Consider the following 24,332-nt stretch of genomic DNA (forward strand, 5'->3'; position numbering starts at 1 on the left):
TTCAAGGTTTCAGCAAGCCACTGTGCAGCAGTGGGGGACCATTCACCTAGGGTGAAGAAGAGGTTTCTGAAAATTTAAATGTCTATGCTCAACCTTTAGAACATGGCAAGAATGCCATTGAGCCTTTAAAAAAAACACAAACCTAGGTTCTCTGGTACATGGTTAACACAGAAATCAATTATCTAAACGAACAGTGATTATTTCTTTCTATTTATTGGCCCAAGATTAATTTGGGGTGAGTGTAATAGTTTGAATATTACTCCCAACACACACAAAATATGTTCATTTGGAACCTCAGAAGTTCTCCTTCTTTGGAAATAAGATTTTTGCAGATGTCATCAGGTTGAGAAGAAGTCGTACATACTGGATTAGGCTGAGCTCTTGACCCAGTGACTCGTGTCTTTGTGAGAGAGGGAACTTTGAAAATAAACACAAAGAAGAAGGTCACACAATGAGCGAGACAGTTATTAGAATGATATGACGCAGCTACAAATCAAGGAATGCTGGAGATTTCTGGAAGCCACTAGAGTCTATGAAGAGGTAAGGAAGGATTCTTCCCTATAGGTCACAGGACAAGACACTGCTGACAGACATTTCAGCTTCAGACAGATAGCCTTCCTATCTGTGAGAAAACAGGTTTCTGTTGCTAACCTATCAGCTTGTAGTATTTCTGCGGCAGGAAACTAAAACCGTGGCCAGCGGACCTATTTAATTTAGCCAAGTGACTCTAAGGCAACTCTCCTAAGTTGCTTATCTCACAGATTCTCCTTGCTAATATTAAAAGATTCGCAGGAAGTGCCTTGGAGATGGCTAAGGAACTTTTGATTCTTACTGATCTGGGCAGGGAAAAGGATTATGTTTCTCTGGCCCTTGGAAGAAGGTCTGGCATGTGAAAAGTATCTTCTAGTATCCTCCAGGATAGTCTGGATTATAAGTGTCATCTCTAGTATCCTTTGCCAGTCGGTAGGGGAGTGGATTTAGGTTTGGTCTCTGACACAGAAGCCTGCAAAGCTTCACATGGGCATCATTTGGAGCAGTGTGGCCTGGAAGTGCGGAGGGGGTTGTTTGTCAGAGTGAAGTCTGTTTGTCACCAGGGTTCAAGCTGGACCTTCGATTCTATCCTTGTCACAGTGTGGAGTTTGGAGGTCTTGATTCCTCACTAACCTTTGTCCTAAAAACAGCTCTCCCCACCTCCCCAAAAACCTCTCTACTACTCAGGTTTACCTTTTCCTAATAGAAAAGAAGTTATGAAGCAATTATCTCCTCCACCCCGAAAGTTCCTCTTTATTCCCTTTCACTCCACTTGCAAAACGATTGTCTTTCTTTTGCTTTGTTTGTTTGTTGAGATAGGGTCTCATGTAGCCCAGGCTGGCTTTGAACTTATGACCTTCTGCCTTCATCTACCAAATGATAGGATTACAGGTCTGTGCCACCAGGCCTGACCAGCTGTGTCTTTTCTAAGCCCACTTCTTGCTAAAAAATGGCTGTCATAGCAATGTCACCCACATACAATGTTCTTTTGTGCTTTTGGTGTCTCCTGGAGCCGTGGGTTCATTAAGCATGCCACAAACCAATGATGGTTTTCTCTAACTCCTATCACTTCTTTAAATTTTTAAAATATTTGCTTTATGTGTGTAGTATTTGGCCTACAACTACGTATCCACCACATGTGATCCTGGTGCCTATGGAGACCAGAAAAGGGCATTGGGTTCCCTGGAACTAGAACTACAGATGGTTGTGAGGCACCATGTAGGTGCTTGGGTACTAGACCTGCATCCTCTGCAAGAGCAATAAGTGCTCTGAACTGCTGAGCCATTTCTCTGTTCTCATCATCTATCACTTCTTAGAATGAACCTCCTTCCAATACCATCCTTCCTGCCCATATATATATTCATATATATGGGCATACACATATGTACACAGACACATATATTTATGTGTGTCTATATTTAATATTGTGTGTATATATTTAAATTCACCAACAACATTCTTCCAGTATCTTCCATAGACATGTAATGCACAATTCTCCAAAAACTTATGGTGACTTGTAACAGCAGAAGGTTTCCCCACCTCCACTTGAACTGCATGCAATAGAAGACAGGGTAGTCACTTGTCTTCCTAGTTTCTAGATCTTTAGGTCAGGAGAAAATACATCCTGACTGATGCAGTGTCCACTGTGCCTCCTGAAGGGACTTTGGACTTGATGCTGTGACAGTGTGGGTCCTTGTTGCCTCCCTTGCAGAGAGGGGAGTTCACTCTACCTGTGGAAGGCAAAGAGTCGCTAAAGTAGCAGATTCAGTAGTCACCAGCACTGCTCACAGTCTGATTTGGGTGTTGGCCTTCTGGGCATGCCTAGGATGTTACTTTCCCAAGTCAGCAGTGAAATGCTTTGCCTGATTAATTGAATCTGGATGTCACCTGTGTTCTTTCCAGCTGTGAAAGTCTGTGTGGCGACGCATGTTGATGATTCTATTATTTGGGACCTGAAGTGAGAGGACAGAAGTAGAATTCCCAGGTGGCATGGGCGAGAAATAAACTTTTGTCTTTAAAACCCCTAAAATGTGGGTGCTGATGGTGACCATGCTACACAGAGCCATATGGTATTGTTTCCCATGAAATACAGGAGAAGATGCTTCTTCAGTTTGGTACACATAGTACCTGACAACATCCTTACTATAGGTTGGAAGAGACAAGCGTAAACGAAAAGATAAAGAAAATACAGAGAAATGATTGATGGAGGGGTAGAGCAGAAAGAATGACCCTGAGCCAACCACTCAGTCTTCTGAATGCTCCCACCTCCTGGATACCTATTACGTGGGAACAGGGATGTTACTCTCTGCCATCGGGTGGGTATTGCTTCTTGAAGTTACACAGATGGTGTGGTAGACGAACAAATGGCCCACCAATAATGCTTATGTCCTGATCTCTGGAACCTAAGAATATGTGGCCTTTTTTTTTTTTTTTTTTGGCAAAGGTGATATTGCTGATGTGACTTCAGGATGTTGAGATAGGAAGGCTATCCTGTATTACACAGGTGGAATCAGAATCATTTAAGAGGGAGTCAAGAAGGCTAGTGAGAAGAAAAGAAGATGGAATGCTGGGAGCAGAGGTTGGAGTGATGGTCTTCGAGGCCAGAGAAAGGAGCAGAGAGGCAAGAATGCAGGTAGCCTCCCCCCCTGCCCCCCAAAGCTAGAAAAAGCCATGGGAACAGATTTTTCCCCAGTAGCCTCCAAAGGGAACCCAGCTCTACCAAAACCTCGATTTTAGCCCCGGGGAATCCAGCTTCAATTTCTGTCTTCTGGGACGATAAATAATTACATTTGTGCCTTCTAAGGCAATCAACCTGTGGTAATTTATGAGTCAAAGGAAACTACTCCTTGAGGTGGCATCCCCTGACCTGAAGACAGCACAAAGTAGCCTTTGAAAGGAAGGGAGAAGCGGACATTTTCTTGTATATGACCACAGCAATAATGGGGATAGATAGATAGATAGATAGATAGATAGATAGATAGATAGATAGATAGATAGATGGATAGATAGAGATTCCTGGTGGGTGAGTTGTGTTCATTACCTCTGTCTGTAGTTCCCAAGTACCTTGTCCTGCCATCCTGTAGGTTTGTACAGCCTCCAGATTGAAGGTACATAATGCCCAGTTTGGGGTGGTGGGATCTGAGCAGAGACCAGACCACCTCAGGTCCTGGGAGCCAGGCCAAATGGCTGGGCGGGTGGTTCTGTTGAGTAGATGAAATGGCTTAATGCTGAGCATCTGGCTGTGACCCAGAGAAATCAGACCAGCATCCCTTTCAAGGAGCTGATGCTTGCTTCTAGTGATCCACAAATCTGGAGAGACAACTTACTGGTGGGATAAGGGCTTATAGTTAATGAGTGGTTCCTAGTAAGGATGGGAGAACACCCGTGGAGCTCAAATGCTCTGGACAGCTCTTTGCCTCAAGCCTAGGAGGGAGGGCGTGTGAGGGACAGGTGAAGAGGGAGGAGACCAGGCCAGTCAGCTGGGAGGAAACCAGTCTAGTGGAATGATAGGTAGGAGGGCCCATAAGCCGAGAGTTCTGAGGAGGTGTGTAGAAAGAACAGCCTGCAGCCTCAACCACACAGATGGAGCCGACTCCCGACCTGGGCCTTGGGGACTCGTCCCTGCACCGCTACCTGGACGGAGAATTCTGGAGCTTCAAGAACGAGCTGCGCAGAGCCCTGGGGAGCTCTTCTCTCTTCCAGCCCAGGTACCCAGTGGAGTAGCGACTCCTGTCCCAGCATGGGTTAGCCAGATTTGCCCCTGGGGAGGTCGGGTGGGGTGTGAGTTGTTCCTTAGTGGCAGCCAGCCTCATCCTCACCTCTGGTGAGGAAGGGAATCTAGCAGAAGTGTGGTCACAGCCCGCCACCTTCACCTTCCTGAGTTCCTAAAGCTGTCTGTCCCTCCTACCATCTCTGGATGCCGAGTTAAGGTTTGGGCTCGGCTGGAGAAGGTGCTCAGACTCATTTTGCATCTAAATCTGTTTCTGAGTTTCCACCTGGCCTGGCAGAGTCCCACCGGAGGCGGGCAGAACCGGCAGAAAACAGAGATGGGGTGCTCGCAGCTGGGATGGACGCCCCGCCGCCGGGGAGGGGTGGGTACTGCAGTCTGGGTGGCTGAGCCAGGGCGGAGGAACGGCAAAGCTGGGGAGGGAGGTGATAGGTCCGTGGCACTGATATTGACGCCACCGCAGGCCAGACGGGGAGACCCAGGGGTTGGTGCAGCGTAAGTTTATGGATGTAGAAGCGGCTCAATCATGAGAGTGAGCACTGAAACTCTTTTTCCTAAGTTCTGCTGGGTCATTGACCCCGTTTTGGAAATTCTGAAAAGCCTGATTACAGCCACTTTGTAGTTTTAGCATAGGAAAACCCCAATTTAAAATGTTAATATCATGCTTACAAGCCTACCACTTGGAAAGTGGAAGCAGGAGGATCAGGAATTCAGCGTTTTTCTCAGCTACATAGATCCAGACCAGCCGAGGCCACAAAGACTCTGTCTCAAAAACAAAACAACCCCCCCCATCAAAAACACCCTAAAACAAACAGACAAAACTAAACAAAAGTCAGTGTGTTCCAGAGAGAATTAACCAACTCCCTCCTACCCAGTTATCTCCAGTGTAATTTGTCTCTCTTGAGAGCCTGGCCTTGGTGGCACACACCTTTCATCCCAGCACTCGGGAGGCAGGTAGATCTCTGTGAGTTCGAGGCCAGCCTGGTCTACAGAGCGAGGTCCAGGACAGCCAGGGCTATACAGAAAAAAACCCTATCGAGAGAGAGAGAGAGAGAGAGAGAGAGAGAGAGAGAGAGAGAGAGAGAGAGAGAGAGAGAGAGAGAGAGAGAGAGAGAGTGTGGAAGGCGATGTCCGGATTTTGAGGTACCCTTTGAGAAGACCCTGGTATGTCTTTGAATGCCCCCCTCTCTTTTCATCCCCTTTTGCTCACTAATAGCTCTTTAGGTCACTAATAGCTCTTGAGGCTATGGTCCTCAAAGTGTGGTTCAGGTATCTAGACTCTAGCGGGTACCCAAGACGGCTTCCAACAGTGTCAAGATTATTTCTATAAGTTTCCCAAGGTGTCATAGGTGCTTTTCATGCACATTCCCACCCATGCACAGAAACAGGCCCCAGCGACAACATGAAGGGCAATAGCCCCCAGACTAATTGGGAAAGTAGATGTGAGACTCCAGCTGTTTTCCGTTAAGACAAACACTAAAGAATTTATGGAAATGCAGAACAGTTTCAGTTTTCTTCTTAACTTTGTTTTATTTTGAAAAACAGTTTTTTTTTTAAATAAAGCACACTTAATGGAAGTATTATGTTTACTTTAAAATGATTTAAAGATTTGAAATCTTCTCTGTAATAGCATCTAGGAGGATAAATATCAACAAATATAACTCAACCAAACAAAAGGAATTGAGAGGCTTCATTTTAGGGGTTCAGGGAATCCCTTTAGCCTATATTCACTTCTGTATCACCAAGCCTTCAGTTTATTTCTGGGCCAATGGCTCTTAGCCTTTCCATTTGGGTGACTGTATTTTAAAACATGGGACAGAATTCTACGATCCAAACTACTGATGTGGGCCAACAGAAGGTCACCAGCTTATATATCACACTACCTCTTGGGGACAGAGGTAATGGCAAACCTGGATTGCAAAACCTCTGACTTCCTGTGTGCAACACTATAGGGTACTTCCCCCACCCCTACCCTGAACACCGAGTTCCCAACTGAGAGTGTAGCTCAGGTGGAGAGTGCCTTCCTAAGGCTCAATCCAGGATACCACAACAAAACGAACATACACCCCCACCCCCACACACCCAAATGGAGATAATGGCTGAGCTCCTTGGCTGCTGTGAAGCATAAAAGAGAAACCCTTGAGTAGGATTTTAGGGAACACTGGTTGAATGCTGTCCTAGTTAGGGTTATTATTGCTGTGATGAAACACCGTAACCCGAAACCAACTGGGGAGGAAGAATTTATTCGGCTTACTCTTCCACGTCATTGTTCATCATTGGAGGAAGTCAGGCAGGAACTCAAACCTGGAGACAGGAACTGATGCAGAGGCCATGGAGGGGTGCTGCTTACTGGCTTGCTCCTCATGGCTTGCTCAGCCTGCTTTCTTACAGAATGCAGGACCACCCCGCCCAGGGATGGCACCACCCACAATGGGCTGGGCCCTCCCCCATCAATCACTAATTAATAAATGCCTTACAGGCTTGCCTACAGTCCCATCTTATGAAGACGTTTTCTTAATTGAGATTCCTTTCTGTCAGATGACTTTAGCTTGTGTCAAGTTGACATAAAACTACCAGCACAGGTGCATCCCCCCCTTTTCTTTCCCTTTTACACTCACAGGAGAAAAAAGACAAACCCCCGCTATCCCAATGTTTTGCCATTCTTTCTTGCTTATTTCATAATCTCAGAATAATAATCTCAGATAATATTTTTACTGCTCCCTTCCCCCAGCCCCTGAATGGTTCAAGATTCTGATATCTATATGAAAGTTCACTTTGTGCCATCAGATTTCATCTTTATGGGTTAGAAGGTCAGGGCTCTTATTTCTGGATGAATATTCATTCTGCTATTGCAAAATCTGCGTGGAGGATGTAACTGTGAAATCTGCTTGTCCACGAAAGTGGTGTAAGCCTCCTGTCGTTAATCCCTTTCTACACCTCCCCCTCAATGGGCCTTTGAAGTTCAAGTAGGTATTGAGAGTGGGGTGGGGATTGTGTCAGCCCAGTTCTTTGAGTGCTCTGTACACAGTGGGAAGTTTGTGTAAAGTCAGACACTCTCAGAGTAAGAGTCCAGGAAACAACTTTTCCCCTGAAGAAAATAGTGTGAAACTTCCTATTTACTGAGATACTCCTCAGGGCAGGTTTTTGTCCTTGGACCTCAGCAATAAGGAGCAGCAAGGGCTTAGCCCACTGCCCCCTACTGAGGAATGGTTCTTTCTCTTTCAAAGACTTGTTTCCAAGGCATATTTCCTATACTAGAGTCCTCCAGACCCTGGGAACTCCCTAACTTGCTAAAGTCTATTCCTTCTCCGTGGGGGGCCAGCTCCGACATTTACTTACCCCAGGGACTCTTGAGGGGTGAGGAATAAGAGATTTAGTTAGAAATATAGAGGAGAGAGACAGTTAGGAACACAGGATAGCCTCAGGAGGGCCTGGGTCAAAACCCACCAGCCCCTTCTGTCTATTCTAAAGGGCTTTTAAAGGAATGCCAAGGGGTGGAGCAAAAGACCTCCCCCCAGCACAACCAAGTGCAGACCATCCCAAACACCTGGTGACCATGCACATGGTCAAGCCATCCCCTAATGCAGCCCTGTTGTGTAAAGCAAGCTCAGACCTCGCTAGGAGACCTCTGTGGGCTCCCACACTTCTCTGTCATGCTGTTGTGATGATAGCATGCTGTCTTTTCTGAGAACAGGATTTCAGGTGACTTAAGGCTTGTGTGATCTGAATGTGGTTTTGCTCTGCAAGGATTCATGTATAAGAAGTTTAGTTCCCAGTGTGGTGATATTAAGTAGAGGTAGGACCTCTGGCATCTCTTAAGGTTATCCCTTGCACATTCTCTGCCTTCCTATTTATCTTTTGGTTACATGTCCTGACAAAAGTAACTTAAGGAAGGCTTATTTTGGGTACCAGTTTCAGGTTTCAAGCATCACTGTGGAGGAGTCAAGGCAACAGGAGCTGGAGAAGGCTGGCCCTATCACATCCACCATTAAGAAGTAGAGTGACAGATATCTGTGCTCAGCTTACTTTCTCCTTTTTATACTGTTCAGAATCTCAGCCCAGGGAATGATGCCACCCACAGTGGGCTGGCTTTTGCACTCAATTTACTTCATTAAAATAATCCTCCAGAAGCATTCCCAGGGGCTCATCTAGCAGGGGATTCTGGATCCAGTCAAGTTGATATCTAAAACTATCACAACATGTGTGGTAGTTTAGATGATATTGGCATCATATATAGGTTCATACTATTTGCATGCTTAGTCCGAAGTTGTAAACCATTTGAGAAGTATTAGAAAGACTAGGAGGCGTGGCCTTGTTGGAGGAAGTGTGTTGCTGGGGGTGGCCTTTAAGGTTTCCCAGGCCCAGTCTCTCCCACTCTCTCTCTCCCCTTCCTCTCTTTCCCTCCTCTCTCTCACCTTTCTCTCCCTCCCCTCTCTCTCCCTCGCCTTCCTCTCTCTTCCTCTTCTCTCCTCTCTGTCTCTGTCTTTATCTCTGTCTCTCTGTCTCTGTCTCTGTCTCTGTCTCTCTCTGCTTGCCGATCAGGATGTAAAGCCCTTAGTTACGTCTCCAGCACCATGCCTGCCTGCTTGCTGCCATGCTCTCTGCCATGATGATAATAGACTATTTCTTTGACACTGTAAGCAAACCCCCAACTAAATGCTTCCTTTTATAAGCTGCTTTGGTCATGGTGTCTTTTCACAGCAATAGAACAGTAATTAAGAAACCATGTGATTTTGTTTTCCCACCCTTGTGATACCACCTACCATGTGATCTTTGCCAGAGCAAAAACTGGCATCATGCCCATGCCCTTGCACCTCCTGAACTCTCTCTCTCTCTCTCTCTCTCTCTCTCTCTCTCTCTCTCTCTCTCTCTCTCTCTCTCTCTCTCTCTGTGTGTGTGTGATGTGTTCGTGTGTGAGTCTGATTGCATGTGTGCCAAAGTGTGTGCGTGGAGGTCAGAGGACTAACATTAGGTGTTGGTACTCCCCTTTCTACACTGTTTGAGGAGTCTCTTGTCTCTCCTTCCCACTTCCCATAGGCATGCTGGGATTATACACTGTCATGCTATAGCATCTGGTTTTTATGTAGGTTCCGGGGAGCTCTCCTCAGGTTATTAGGTTTGCAAGCAAGTTCCTCTACCCATTGAGCCATCTCCCCAGCTCAAACCTCTTTTCTTTATAAACTATACAGACTTTGTTATTTCATTATAGTAGCAGAGAGTGCCCTTATACAAGGCTTCTCACCGGGGTTGAAGGGGATGGGAAAAGCAGTGCCGGAAGTGAGATACGCTCCTAAACACTTCTCATTTTGTTTATTGGCAAGGAGAGGCTCTGTCACGGCAGACCAGGTGGTGAGCGGTTGCTTCATCTTAGGGGCATGTCACACTCTTCAGCCAGACAGCTTCAGAAGCCCTGTTAGTAGATGTTTCTGTTCCTCTAAGGCCTTGTCATGCTTCACAAGGCTCCCTTTGGATGTTTCCTGATGTTTCTGTATCTCCTTTCTCTTCATTTCCTTCTTTTTTCTTCCTTGGAACAATTCATCTTTTACTTCCTGCCTTTTTCATGTTTAATTTTTTTTCTCAATCTTATTTATCCATATAAGTATTTCATACTATTCAAATACTCAAAGAGTCAAATAATATTGGAAATAACGTTTTCTTAATGGTTCCCTCTCCAAACACAATTTTAAAATTGTGCTAAAACACACATAACATAAATTTTTACTCTGACGAACTATGCATATACATATATATATATATATACATATATACATGTACACATATATACATATGCATACACACATACACATATATACTTTAGTGGCACTGATTACATTTGCACTGTTGGGCTACCATCACTACCAACCATCTCCAGAACTTTCTTATCTTCCTAAACTAAAACTCTACCCATTAAAGACGAGTTCCCCCTTTGCTCTTAGCTCCTGGAAGTCACCATTCTGACTTCTCTCTATGACCCTTGCAGATACCACACATGAGAGGAACCACACAGCACTGGTTCTTTGTGACCAGCTGGGAGAGACATGATCCAAAGGAGATGTTCTAGTTCCACAATTCTCCCTCTGACCACTGGATGCCCGTTCCTTGAGAGCTATTGCTGCTTCTCAAGGCAAATAGGAATGTGTGGCTGTATTTGTGTTTTTATTGGAGAGAAGGATGGTCCTGGTGCCACCTTATGGTTGTGAAGCAGTCTCTCAGCAAAGATATTCCTCTCCATAGTGTGTCCTCTTTTAGGTCGCCCGTGTGTGTATGAGGGTCCCTGTGGTGATATAGCTCAGTAAAGCTTCCAAAGGTGGCTTCTTCTCACCCCGTCTCTCCTTCACTTCTTCCTCCTCTCTTTTCCGTCGTTCTTTCAGAGAAGAGATGAAACTTAGAGAACATACAGTTGTTTATTTAGGTGTTCACTTCTATAACATTCAGTGTATTCAATGTTGTGCAATCAACACTGTGACTTCATTCCAAAGTTTAATCACTCCTGGAAACATTCTGTAACCATTCAATAATCACTTCCTGTTTCTCCTCCAGTCTGCCCTCTGGCAACCAGTGATCGACTTTCTCTCTATGAATTCTGCTTCATGCTGGGAAAAGGGAAGCCCATCAGGGAGAAGCGAGGGCTCTGCAGACCAGTGTCCTTTCAATCTTCTGCAGATCTAGGACTTAGCAGGATAAAGAGGTCTGGGCGCCTTGTGTGAGTGTGTTGTGAAAGTCTCCCACCCACTCTTCAGCTCTGCTCTTTCATGCAACCCTATCCACTCATCAGGCGACAGATGGCACTTCCTGGCCCGCCCCAAGGTGTCATTTTTGAGTGATAACATTCAATCCTTTACTCCTACTTGTGGGTGTGATTCCCGGGATAGGCGTGCTGACTGAAGGGCAGAGCATTGCCTCTGAGGTCTATAGGTACTGACCCTGCACCAGGCAGAGAATGTTCTACCTTCAGTCAGGCCTTGTCTGGGCACCTGTCCAGCTAGAGAAGGTGGGTGTGTGGGGGTAGGAGAAGGAGAGGGGAAAGGAAGAGGCAGAGAGAGGTAGGAGTAGGGGAGAGGTGGCAGGAAGGGACGTAAGAAGAGCAGCCTTCCGGTGAAAAGGACTAGGACACCTGCCTATGAAGGACACTTCATTGCCAAGGGGCTCTGGACCCAGAATACATAGGCCTGTGTGTGTCAGCACAATGTAAATGTTTTATAATTTACTTGGCTATTAAAGATGATAATAAGGGAGAACTATTGTGAAAAGCACAGAAAAGGTAAATTAAATAATTTGGGAAGGGAATCCATAGGATTTGATGATTATAAAATACATTTACACGCTCAATTTGAGGAATTCCCTTGCAGTGCTGATGAAGCAGAATTCATTTCCGTTGCTTCCCCACAAAGCATAATCTTACTAAAGTCAACGTTTGTCCTCCCAGCACGCCCTTCTCAGCATCTCAAGAACTAAAGCAGAGGCCACAGAGAAATGTTGCTTCTTGCTCTTCCTTCCTCTAAATGGCTTGTTCAGATTGCTTTCTTAGGCAATCCAAGATTGCCTGCCCATGGGTGGCACCACTCATAGTGGACTTGCAAGAGCCTTCTTGATGGCAAGGACTCTTTGTAGGCAGAGCAAGGCATCATAGTGGTTGAGGATGTTTCCTTATTCCTTGCCTGGCAACCTCTGCCCTACCTTCTAGGAGGTAATCACCACTTTGTTATCCCTACTTCTTGTTACAGGTTAGTTTTGTCTATTTTTAGAATTTAATATAACCCGAATCATTTAATTTGTTCTCTCAACTTTTTACAGTGTGTTCTAATTTAATGATCTAATCCTACAGTACAATGGGATGAAATGAATGAACTATGGATACAACAATCACTGGAAACAACTCTCATTAGCCATGCTGAATGGCAGAAGCCAGACACAAAAGAACAAACACATAGTGTATAATCCAATTTCTTCAATATTCAAAAGAAATAGACAATAATTTATGGAGGTATAAGCCAGGATAGCAGCCAGCCTTGGTCAGGAGAAAGGAAGTAGAGGTTTACAGGGAAACTGAGAGCATGTTCTGTATGCTGGCTTAGGAACACCTTTCCTCTGTTGACTTAGGTAGGGTACATTTACACAGGTAAATGTACTTGGCAATAATTTCGTGAGATATAACTTATAAGGCATGCCTATGTTCTTGATTCATTACGTATTATTAGAGTGTTTTAAAAATAAGATGCTAGAGGTTAAAAAAAAGTAAGATTCAAGTTCCTGCCTCCCAATTTTGTATGCATGCATGGCAATAATGTATGCACTTGTTATTTGTGCATAAGTAGGAAGTTACTCTAAAGGGTAGCAGGCTGCGTGACATTACACACGGTCTCATACCATGTCTGGGCTTCGGAGCTTCTGATCTGGCTAGTTATGGCTCCGTCTCCTGCAAGACAACATCTCAGTTGTTGTGTAAGGCTTGACCAGAACTGGGAGGACCACTCGTAAGATGGTCCATTGAACACGGTTGTGGGTAGGAGCTCTCATCTCTTCCTGCTGTGGATCTCTTCAGAAGACTGCCCAAAGACCCTCATGTCATGATAGTTGGCTTTTTCTAGAGCCAGTGACTTGAGAGAGCTCAACATAATGTTTTCCTGATTAATACATGCCATTTATGTGTCTCAACACTACATCCCTTCTTATTTCTAATTTGCCATTCATGAAAAACCATAGTTATTTATCTGTTCTCCTATTGGTGGAGACCTGGGCTGTCCGAGCTTGGAGTTTTTCCACATTAAGCTGGTATGACAGCTTCCTGTAAGGATTATTGTGAACATGTGATTCCATTTCGGTTGAGTGAAAATGCAGGACTGTGACCATTGGGTTAAAGGATGGCTATATGTTTAGTTTTTATAAAGCCTGTCAGATCGTTTCAAGGGCTTATACTACTTTACACTCCCACAGCGAGATAGGAGTGTTGTCTTTACATTATAGCCTCATCTCACTCATCAGCAGCTGATAGCATCACTTAAAGCAATGTTAGCTGGCCAGATGGGCACACACTGGCATCGCATTCTGGTTTTAGTTTGCTTTTCCATGATGCCTGTTGACATTGAACATTCTCTTCTGTTTGCTCGTCATTTGTGTATTATTTTATGTGAAGCATCTGTTCAGAACTCTTGGAGTGTGTGTGTGTGTGTGTGTGTGTGTGTGTGTGTGTGTGTGTGTGTTTCTGTGGAATTTCATCCCTGTGTATGGCCAACACTACAATCAGGTGTACAACATCACAAGGTGACCTCTTTGTGTTTCTCCTGTAGAGTCAACCTCTTTCCACAGCCCCAGCCTCTGGCAGCCACTGAGGTGTTTTCCATTTCCATTATTTTTGTCATTTTGAGAATGCTATAAAATGGCATTTGCACAGTATTACCTTTTTTTTTTTTTTTGGTTTTTCAAGGCAGGATTTCTCTGTGTAGGCCTGGCTGTCCTGGAACTCGCTCTGTAGACCAGGCTGGCCTTGAACTCACAGAAATCTGCCTGCTTATGCTCCCGAGTGCTGGGACTAAAGACGTGCACTATCACTATGGCCACCACCACTGGCATTTATTTATTTTTTATGTATGAGTGCTCTGTCTATATGTACACCTGCATGGGCATCAGATCCCATTATAACTGGTTGTGAGCCACCATGTGGTCATTGGGAATTGAACTCGGGTCCTCTGGAAGAGCAGCCAGTGCTCTTGACCGCTGAGCCATCTCTCCAGCACCCAGGATTAACCTTTTTGAGATTAGCTTTTCTTATGCTCACCTTTGAGAGCCATCCAAATGATGCTCATTTTGTATCACTGTATGGATACAGCACAGTGGGCCTGTCTACTCCCCACGTGAGGGACATTTGGATTGTCTTTAGGGCTTTCCCCCATATGCAAAATGTTTTATAATCAGCTTTTTTTAGTTAGCTTAGAAATAACGGATTCATTATGACACTTTCATATGTATATATTATTGTACCTTGCTCATATTTTCCTCTTGCTACCCTCCCCCACCCCCTCACCGTTTCACCTTTGCCTCGAGTGTCTCCACCCCTTCACACAGAGTTCAATCTAAATCCTACATCTGTAAGACTGTGTCCAGTTTTGCATGGTTGCAAATAAGCTGTTTTAAACATTTGTGGACAGTTTGAGTCTTGTTGTTTGATAAACAAAAGGTTTCTTTTCTCTTGGGTGGATACTTGAGAGTGGAGTCATGGGTTGCATGTGAAGTACATGTTTAATGCCATGAGAGACTATCAAACTTTTCCAAGTGGCTGTACCCTTTCACAATCCCAACACCAGTAATGAGACATCTGGTGGCTTGGCGTCCTTGCTCACACTTGGCACGATCTATTTTTATCTTAGCCACTCTTACAGGCATGTGTGACTTGACTCTGTTTTCACTTAGAACCTTGTGCCTTGGTCCTGGCTTCATGAACCATGCTTCCTGGAGAGAGCTGTCATTCTGAGAGTTCAGTACTGCCCTACAATACCCCCTTCCCAGCAACGCCTCTCTCAGGACAGGTGGAGTCTCGTATCTTTAACTTTAGTTCCTGCTAGTTGCATGCCATAATGCAGAGAACTTCTCGGTGACTGGTGTTCTCAGTATTCTCTTTTTCAAGAACAATCCCATACAGAGCACTGGTGGCCGAGTCAGGTGAGGGAACTGCTGGGGTTACAGCTGGACCCCCTCTGCCATGTCACCACTCTTCATGGCTGACCCAAGATGTCCCTGAGCATGCCAGGCCTGGCTCCTAATTCTGGCATGAGTGCCATTGACGCTTAGATTTAACAAATCTCTTAGTTCTGTGGGACCTCTGTATGTAGATTGAGACCGGGAGCAACATCTGCTACATCTCCATATTTTGCAGACTCAGGAAAACATAATAGGAGTTTTAGCCGCGAAAATACTAAGTAAACTGTTAGGTCTGACTTATATTACCCCATTGCTATACAAACGGTGTTTGAAGTGACCAACAAAGGTCTTTAAATGAGGAAAATATACCATCAAACCTGCTTAGAGCTTTAGAGTGCTTGTGACTTTGTACGGCTCTGGTTTACCGGCTGCCTAGCTTCTCAGTCCCCTGCTTTAAAGACTGTTAGACATTTAGGTGGACTATAGTGATGAACAAATATTCATGTTTCCAGGTGTTCCCTAATGCTTTCCATCCAGCTCTGATTTGATCTCTGTGATAACTGTAAGTCAGTTGTGGTGACAGTTCACATGAAGAACAAGCTCCATCTAGTGGCCGTTTTAAGTATGTGCTTTGAAATGTGTTTTACAGTCCAACAGGAAGGTTCACATTTGCTGCCAAACCCGATGACCTGGGTTGGATTCCCCAGAACCCACGTGGTGCAAGGAGGGAACTGGCTGCTTCAAGCTGTTTTCTCATCTCCTCATGCACGATGCCATGTTTGGTTTTCAAAGTCAGAATTGACTGCTGGAGGAATTCAAGTTGGAGACATGTTAGACTAGGGCTTTAATCGCCGGAAGCCTGGCACTGGGGTTCTGCAGAGAGGCTTCCAGCTGCTGTGAGTGGAAGCAGTAGACACAGCCTGGGCCTTGGGTTTGGTACATCAGCTTTACAGAAACAAGCATTATCGCTCTCGGGCAACTGATCTTAGGGCTCTTAGCTTGGGGTGTCTGAGACCTTGGTCCTTAGAGCTTAGAAGTTCCTGAGACCTCTTCCAGCGACCAGGACCCACAGCTTTTCTTCTCTGGCAACAGAAGTCACAAACTTCCGTTGATTTTCATTTTAGGCTCTTTGCCCTATCTTGCCTTCTCTGCTTCCACTGTCCTGGTTCTTTTCTACCCTCGATGATCTTTGACCTTTCCAGCTGCCCTTTTGTCCCCGTGCTCTTGATGGCGGCTCTCTTTCCAGCTGCTACTACCACTCTGCTGATGCTTTGTCTTCCCGTCACGTCACCAGCTCAGCCCACTCTACTAGGACAAAGGTCAGAGTAAGACCAGAAGAGACCACCCAAGAGAAGCCTGAATTGGAGGGGCCCAGAGGGTGTTTAGGGTGAAACTGCTTTATCTGACGTTGGATGCATGCAACCATAAATTTGTCTAAACCCATAGACTCTACTCCATCAAGAATAAGTCCCAAGGAGCCAGAGAGATGGTTAAGAGCTCTTCCAGAAAACCCACATTCAGATCTCAGCACCCACATCCCATAACTCATAATTACCTATAACTCTTTGGAAGTCCCTTCAGCCACGAAAGACAGTTTCACGGGATTTAAGACCTGCTTTGATCATTCTCTTGTTCTCGAGCTAAGAACAAACAAACAGACAGACAGACAAAAAACAAACCTGAATCCTCTCCCCTCAGGCCTCCGTGGCTTCAGATGAGAAATTTGTTGCCATCCCTGTAAATCCTTCCCTTTGCATTGGTTCTCTCAAGCTGTCTTCCAAATTTTTGCTTTTAGTTTTTAGACTTTGAATTGTGATACATCTCAGTCCATTCATGAAAGTTTTCTCATGTGATAGACTCATCTCCCAAAGGGTCCCACCTCCAAATGCATCACTTTGGTGATTAAGAGTTGAAAAGGGAGAGGACCGGCTGGGCAGTGGTGGCACACACCTTTAATCCCAGCACTGGAGACAGAAGCAGGCTGATCTGTGAGTGCCAGGCTAGCAGCCTGGTCTACAGAGCCAGTAGACAGCCAGGACTACATAGAGAAACCCTGTCTGGGGGAGCGGGGGAGAAAAGAGAGAGAGGACACAAATCTTCAGACCTAGCACTTTCTCATGGAGTTCACAGACTTACTCCCTGTCACCTCCATAGGTTCTACTTTCATCAGAGAGGTGTTTTTATTTTTTAAATTAATTTTGGCTACCATATTTTTCACTTATATAATTCCTATGTAATGCCCCCCCTTTCAAACAACTTATATTTCTTTGGTGAGAATTTTTCCATTTGTTTTAAGAGAGTTTGAATTTCTTACTGTAATATTATGTTGATGCTCGTTTTAAGATCATGACTCTAATATTTCAGTGTCTGATTGTGTTAGGGTCCTGGAGAAGTCCCACAAAAGACTACCAGCCATGTATGCAATCAACAAGAGCATTTATTACCAGCATGCTGGGGCTGTCCACCCTACATAAAGGCAACCCTGAGAGGAGCTCATAGGCTCCTTTTAAGCATAGCCAAGGAGAGTTTCAGGGACAATTAGGTCATCTCAGATATGATTGGCCTACATGAATGGCAATCATATTAGTATGTTCTAATTGGCTAGGGCTAGTCAGGGGCTAGTTAAGGGTACAGCTTTCCCATTTTGGGGCAAGTTTGGACAAATCCCAAGCTCTGTCCTTATTTGGTTATTACCTTGAGCTGCTGTGGAGGCTGGCTGGCCTAGTACAAGCTGACTGTGGGGGCTGGCTCAGTGGCCCAGGCTTGGCACATCTTATTTCCTTTGTCCCTGTTGGCAGGGGCACCAGTGATTAATTGCCCTTTGTTTGTGGCCTCCTCAGAAACTGTCTGTCCAGTTTCAAGAGGCAGGAATTAAGGCCTAGTTTTTAACTGAGTTATTAGGACAGGCTGTCATATTTGCCTGGCCCTCTTAGATTCATCTTGGTATTGCCATCATACTGTCAGAGACAGAGGCTAATATTAACCCTGGATGAGGTTCTTCTAGGCTTCTGCTGTGATCTGCATGGAAATATTAGATGACACAGAGGAAACTCTCCTCTTAGGTTTAGGCTTCTTGAGAAATAGATGCCAAGATGGAGCTAGACATGCCAGAGACTTAATGGAGGAAAATAACTGTGAAGGACAAAAGTATTGGGGGATTGGTGAAATACAGATGGGCAGGGTGGACCCTGTGATAGGAGACAGGAAGAGAGCTTCTTGGGTAGTCCCTGACACAGCACAGCCTAACCCTTTGCCACAGTTATGACAGAATGTGGGTGGGGTAGGAGAAGGGCAGAAGTTTCATACTGGGCAAGAGTAGTTTTGACACTACTAGGTCAAGCTCAATCACCTTCCTGGACAGCCAGACAGGAGAGTAATTTCCCAGTGACTCTGAACTTCATTCCAAAGCATGATGGTGGAGCCAGAGACTCCCTGACTTGACTCTGAATAATTCTCCCCACACTCTCACAGTCTAGTCCTTATACCACATGGGTTCTACTCTGTGCCCCCTCTCTCCACAGATTCTGTCCTTGAGTCATCCCAGGCTGTGAAAGTGTCTGCAATCTTTAAAGCTCTGTAGAGGAGATGGAATGGCAGCCTAATTTTAACTCAATCTTATCAGGAAGCCCTCCCCTTTCTGCTCCCAGCCAACCTCAGGTGTTGTTACACACCCTGGGCAAAAACATCTGTTCTCTCAGAGCTCTGGATTTGGTTCTGGCAACTTACAGACTCAAGGTCTTAATGCCCGTGTGGTATCATTTCTGTGCAGGTATGATTTAAGTTTGGATGAAATGAGAACTTTGACAAATCAGCGAGTGAAGTTTGTCCTGAGTCTCCCTCTGTTAAAGCATGTACTCCAGGAGCAGGTAAGTGACACCATTATTTCTGCAGGAATGTGTGTGTGTGTGAATATGTGTCTCTGTCTCTGTATGTGTGTGCCTGTAAGAAAGCAAGACATGCTTTATTTGCTTTTACAACTTGTGTAAACTCATTAATCATGGCCCAAAGCACTAACATAGTCATTATAGAGCAGAGCGTGTTCTGCAGCCCCCTCTCTGCCTCAAGCCCCAGACGGGGTCAGTTTTCTTGGACCACGTATTTACTCCTCCCAGACTAGAGAAGAAAAGAATCACAACAGAAGTAACAAAATGTCCATTCATAAAACTGGTATAACTCAGGTCATCAAATAAAAATTGCTGACACATGACGAACAACTTATTTAAAAAAAAAGTTGGAAACATTTTAAACTTGTCCCAAGTTTATGAGTCTTGGTCATCTAAAAGTTGCCATTTTTATGTCACCGATACTGTTTTAGTCAGCTTAGCCTCATGATAAAGAAGGAGCAGAAGAGAGACAGTGAGATGGGAGTGTCCTCTGCCGTGCTAGTGTTAGAAACTGTATATTCTGTAGTTCTATATCCACCTCCTTCTCATCCAGCTCAGCAGTTTCCTTAAAACCTCACACAGGAAAAAGGCACTTTCTTTCAGAGCCACGGGGAGGGGCCTGAACAGAGGTAGACCTCAGTGTGGGAGATGCTGAGAGCTGAGAGTACCTTGCAGGAAGCTCAGCCTCTTGAGAGGTGGGAGTTTTCCCTCTGTAGCTCTCATGGAGTACCAGTCAGAGCTGGAGTCGGGCTCAGATTCAAATGAGAATAGATCTGCCAATCCCTCACCTTCGAGTACCAGTCCTGAGGAGATGTAAGGGCAGACTCCAACATTTCAGGAGGGGATTTCAGTGCCTAAACACAACTTCCCCTTAATGTAGCCAGCAACCTTGAAGCGACTGTACTGCCCTTCAGTGGAGAACATGTGGAAAGATGTTTACTTAGAAAAGACAACCCCTCACATAACAGAGCACATGGTTGGAAAAAAGCAAAACAAAACCATGTTTCATTACAGCCATTGCTCAAGATTTTAAAGCTAATAAATTGCCAATCAATATGCACTTAGAGCTGTGAGTATACATAAACCCCCTTTGTAATTATTTTCCATTGGCAGCTTATAAAAGGAAACATTTAATTTGGAGCTCATGCTTGCAAAAGATTAGAGTCCATGGCCATGGTTACAGAGTGTAGCCAGAAGTTTCTCCACTCCCACCCAGCCCTCCGTGGTCCAGACAAATCTCTCTCACCCAAGGTCCCACAGCTGCTCGGACCCAAGTGAACACACAGAAGCTTATATTATTTACACACTGTATGGCCTGTGGCTTTAGCTGCTTGCCAGCTAGCTCTTTCATCTTAAATCAACCCATTTTTATAAATCTATATGTTGTCACGTGGCCGTTGTTACGTCTGCTGACATCATATTGCTCCTTCGGCAGTGGGGCTTGCGTCTCTCTGCTTCTGCCTTTCTTCTTTCCTGTCTCTCTCCTTGGATTTCCTGCCTGCTTCTAAGTTGCCTTGCCATAGGCCGAAAGCAGCTTATTTATTAACCAATGAGAACAACATATATTCACAGCATACAGAAAGACATCCCCCAGCAGTAGAGGGTTCGAGTCTAAGCAGCAGGCAGGCAGTCAGGCATGGCGAGAGAGCAGTAGCTGAGAGCTTACACTGTGATGTATGAACACAAGGCAGAGAGAATTGAGAATGGCCTTTGAAACCTCAAAGCCTGCCCCCAATGACACACCTCCTCCAACAAGGCCGCTCCTTCTGATCCTTCTCAGAGAGTTCCACCAACTGGGAACCAAGCATTCAAATACATGAGTCTATGGGGGACAGCCCCTTTTTGCTCTCAGCGCTGTCATTGGAGACCAGAATTCATTCATCCACTGTGGGGCTGGTGGGAAGGTAGACTCCTGCCATGAGACCAGCCCTCTGCCCCCTTAATCAACCCATTATACCTAGAGCTCAAACTAATGCCAAGACTCAAGACACTGATGTGGAAGTTGATCCTTTAATGAGGCTTGATAATCGCTTTCCTGCTTGCTGACTCTGGAGGATTAACCTTTGTAATCAAATTCTTAATGAAGTGTGTTGAACCCTCGATTCAGTTACCTTCCCGTTTTTGCAACTCCCTTAGTGGCTTTAGGCAGCTTGGACCACTTTCTGTCCTGGATGAATGGATCTAATTCCTCCATGAGGCTCAGGATTAGCCCTTGAGTATCCTTCTGGTTCATCTTCTGTGAGTTATTTTGACACATTTGGCTCCCCTCTCTGTGTGAATCTGCAGAAATCAATGAAACCGAAGGAAAGCAAACCAGTTGTCAGTACAGCAGGCACATCTCACTGGGCAGATGTTATGAGACTTGGCGGTACATCTGTGTTCGAAGGTTCTCAGATCCCACCCTCAGACAGCTGGACAAGCTGTCTACATCCCAGAATCCTAGAAGTGTTATATGATTCATGTTGCCTCTCAATAAAACATATCAAGTCATGGCTGTCCTGCCCATTCAGAAAGCGTACCAGGCCTTTCTTTCCCCGGCCCCTCTGCCATATTGCTTGTTAATTTTCATGAGTGAGCCAGTGAGCTCAGAGGCAGAGTGCAAGTGTGGTGATGATGTTTTCAGGCACACGGTCAGGGAGCCTCACTTGTTCCAGTTCTCTACAGACAGCCCACAAGCCAAGAACAAGCCATTCAAAAATATTTCCATTCTGCGTCTTCTCTGTAAGACACAATGTTTCAATCGTCTTAAAGGGGCAAAACATTATCTGAGACCAACTAAAGTGTGTGTATGTTCCTCTCTCCCTCTCTTACTTCATTCCTCCCTCCCTTTTTCCGTGTGTGTGTGTGTGTGTGTGTGTGTGTGTGTGTGTCTTTCTCTCTGTGTGCCTTTTTTTTTATCTCTAGCTTTTTGTATCTCTCGGTGTGTCTGTGTGTCTCTGTATGTTTCTCTTTCTGTATCTCTCTGTCTCTCTGTCTCTCTGTCTCTCTCTCTCTCTCTCTCTCTCTCGTGTGTGTGTGTGTGTGTGTGTGTGTGTGTGTGTGTGTATGTGAGTGTGTGTGTGCGTGTGCGTGCATACATAGAAACGTAGGATACATAGTGTGAACACCACCACTGCATACCGTACTGGCACCTCCTATAATGGTTTCTGGTAACGTCAGCTTTGTGTGCCTCAGCCAAGAACTTTCTTGTTCCCCTGGCAATTCCAGGATTAGGGTCCTAGGTGGAGGCGCTGCTGCCACTGTAACCCAGTGAAGAGATTAAAACCTCGGGGTGATTGTCCGCTCTGTGGCAGGCCTGGGGTGGGAGCTTTCATTCCTCGTTTGGAGCTGTTACGGTTTGAATGTGAAATGTTCTAGGGGTTCATGCACTCGAGTCCTTGGCCCCCAACCTGAGTTTTGTTTTGGGAAGTTATGAAACCTTTGGGACACAGAATCTAGGTGGTGGACCTAGGCCATTGGGGGCAAGCCTTGAGGGTTACGACCAGACCTTCTTCCAGTCCTGTTCTCTTTTAGTTCCTGACACATAAAAGCTCTTGCTGCCATGAACTCTGCCATGCTCTCTTTACCTGCCATGATGGACGGAGACCATGAGCCAAATAACCCTCTCCTTTAAGTTGTTTCTGTCAGGAGAAAAGTGACTGACATAGGAGCCTGGTCACGTGTGGCAGCATCTTTAGAGACACTTGTCCCTGGAAGCCGATAGAGACCGATGGTCTATACAATCATCATAACAGAGAACGACGGCACAAAATTAAAACTCACATAATTTGCAGCAACAGCATTAGGAACTTTGAACTGGTAATTGTACTAAATGTTCATCACATTGTTCATGGTGTTCCCAAGTACAGGTGAAAAAGACTGGTAATTGACTTGAGGTGAGTTGTGTCAATTGTATGTGGAACTAGTTGAGTAGATTCAAGCACAGGTCATTGACTTATTAGGGTTTTCAGCCTGATGCTGCTATACATTGCAGTCAGCTGGGGAGCACTGAAAATTCTTCTAGCAAGCCCCACCCCTGACCCAGAAATTATCTCCAATTAATTACGTCTCTGAAGGAAAATTCTTCAATGGAGCCTCACTGGGCATACAAACAACACTTAAGGATAAGCCTCATGCCCACTATTGGATGGCCAACACAGAACAAACCCAGTAGTATTTTGTTGTTTATTTTTTTCCTCTTAATTCTTTGTTTAAAAAAAACCCTCTTTTGCTTATATATTATGGTTTCCAACTTTGTGTCTTTTTAGGATTTCTGTGTGTGTTTCTGAATTTGTATGCGTTTTTTTTTTTTTTTTTTTTTGGTTTCCCCTATTTGTTTCTTTGTTTTGTCCTAATCTGGTTTGTTTTTTATTTTATATTGCTATTATTATTATTATTATTATTTTAGATGCCTTTTGTTTTCTAATAAAAGAAAGAAAGGGCATGGATCTGGGTAGGTGGGGAAGGGTTGGGGGAGGAGAAACTATAATCAGAGTATTTTATATGGAAAAAAATCTAGTTTCAGTAAAAAAATTTCTTCTGTCTAGGCTTTTGCCCTGACCAATGAAATTAGCATTTAAATCACTGGGTGATTCAGAATGCACCTAGGGTTTAATACTGCTGCGCCATGCTTTCTTCCTGGGACCCTTGCAGTATTCTCCCAAACTGCTCCCATTCATCAGCCAGTCTTTCTCCTAGTCATGGCCCAGGCTTGGCTCATAGGGACATTCTAACTCAACATTTCCTTCTCCTAGGAAGGAAACAGCTGGGATCAGACTATTCTTGGCCATGTATGGGGATGGCTGGGGATAAATTCTTGGATAATGAAATACACACCCCATGGCTGCTCCTCACCTCCACCATCTCTCCTGAGACTGAAAGAAAAGTTCTCCCTGTAAGACCTGATGCCACCACCATCCCGATAATCTGCATGGGGAGGGGCACTGTACCATGACCCAGACCAGTGGTCCTTAGGTATGCATGGTCTGAAGATCCATGGACATCTCTAGGATGTGTGCAGGTGCTATCTGAAAAGTAAATGCCCAGTTCCCTAGGTGTGTGATGCAGAATTTGCATTCCAAACTAACCCAAATGGCACCTCCCTGCAAAAGCAGATGTGAAAGCTGAGGTGTCTTTAATTAGGCCAGCTATTCAAAGAGTTTGTAAAATGTAGGATAACTCTATTCTTCTTACTGTTTTTTTTTAAACTGTGTTACTTACAGAGTTACTTTGGTATGCAATGAGTTTATTGTTATTTACAATGAATAAGTACCAAATTTATCTGTTCTAATTACCAATATGGTAAATTGCTAGTTATACCCATAAATAAAAGCTCCTTGACATTCTCAGTAGTTTTTCTCTTTCTTTTCTTTTTTTTTACAGTTATTTATTTACTGATTTATTTGTTTTGTGTGTGTATGTGCGTGGACACACATGTGCCGCAGGGTGCATGTGGAGGTCAAAGGTAACTGGTGAGAGTAGGTTCCATGTGCGTCTTGAGGATCAAAGTCTGGTCGTCAGGCTTGGTGGCAAGCACCTTTACCCACTGAGCCGTCTCATTGGCCTCCCAGTAGTTT

The 24,332-nt window shown here is 44.8% G+C and overlaps 1 protein-coding gene across 1 annotated transcript in view; it reads left to right on the top strand.

The window, feature by feature from the left end:
- The first annotated feature begins 4,034 nt into the window (after positions 1-4,034).
- The window catches only part of Acoxl (acyl-CoA oxidase like), a 300,810-nt gene continuing 280,512 nt past the window's right edge, over positions 4,035-24,332 (top strand). The window contains exons 1-2 of the mRNA XM_042276199.2: positions 4,035-4,238; positions 18,663-18,759. Of these exons, the coding sequence (XP_042132133.2) occupies positions 4,114-4,238; positions 18,663-18,759 (222 nt within the window). The 5' untranslated portion in view covers positions 4,035-4,113. The remainder of the gene's footprint in view (positions 4,239-18,662; positions 18,760-24,332) is intronic.

The sequence above is a fragment of the Peromyscus maniculatus genome, chromosome 4 (genome assembly GCF_049852395.1).
Source record: "Peromyscus maniculatus bairdii isolate BWxNUB_F1_BW_parent chromosome 4, HU_Pman_BW_mat_3.1, whole genome shotgun sequence".
NCBI lineage: Eukaryota > Metazoa > Chordata > Mammalia > Rodentia > Cricetidae > Peromyscus > Peromyscus maniculatus.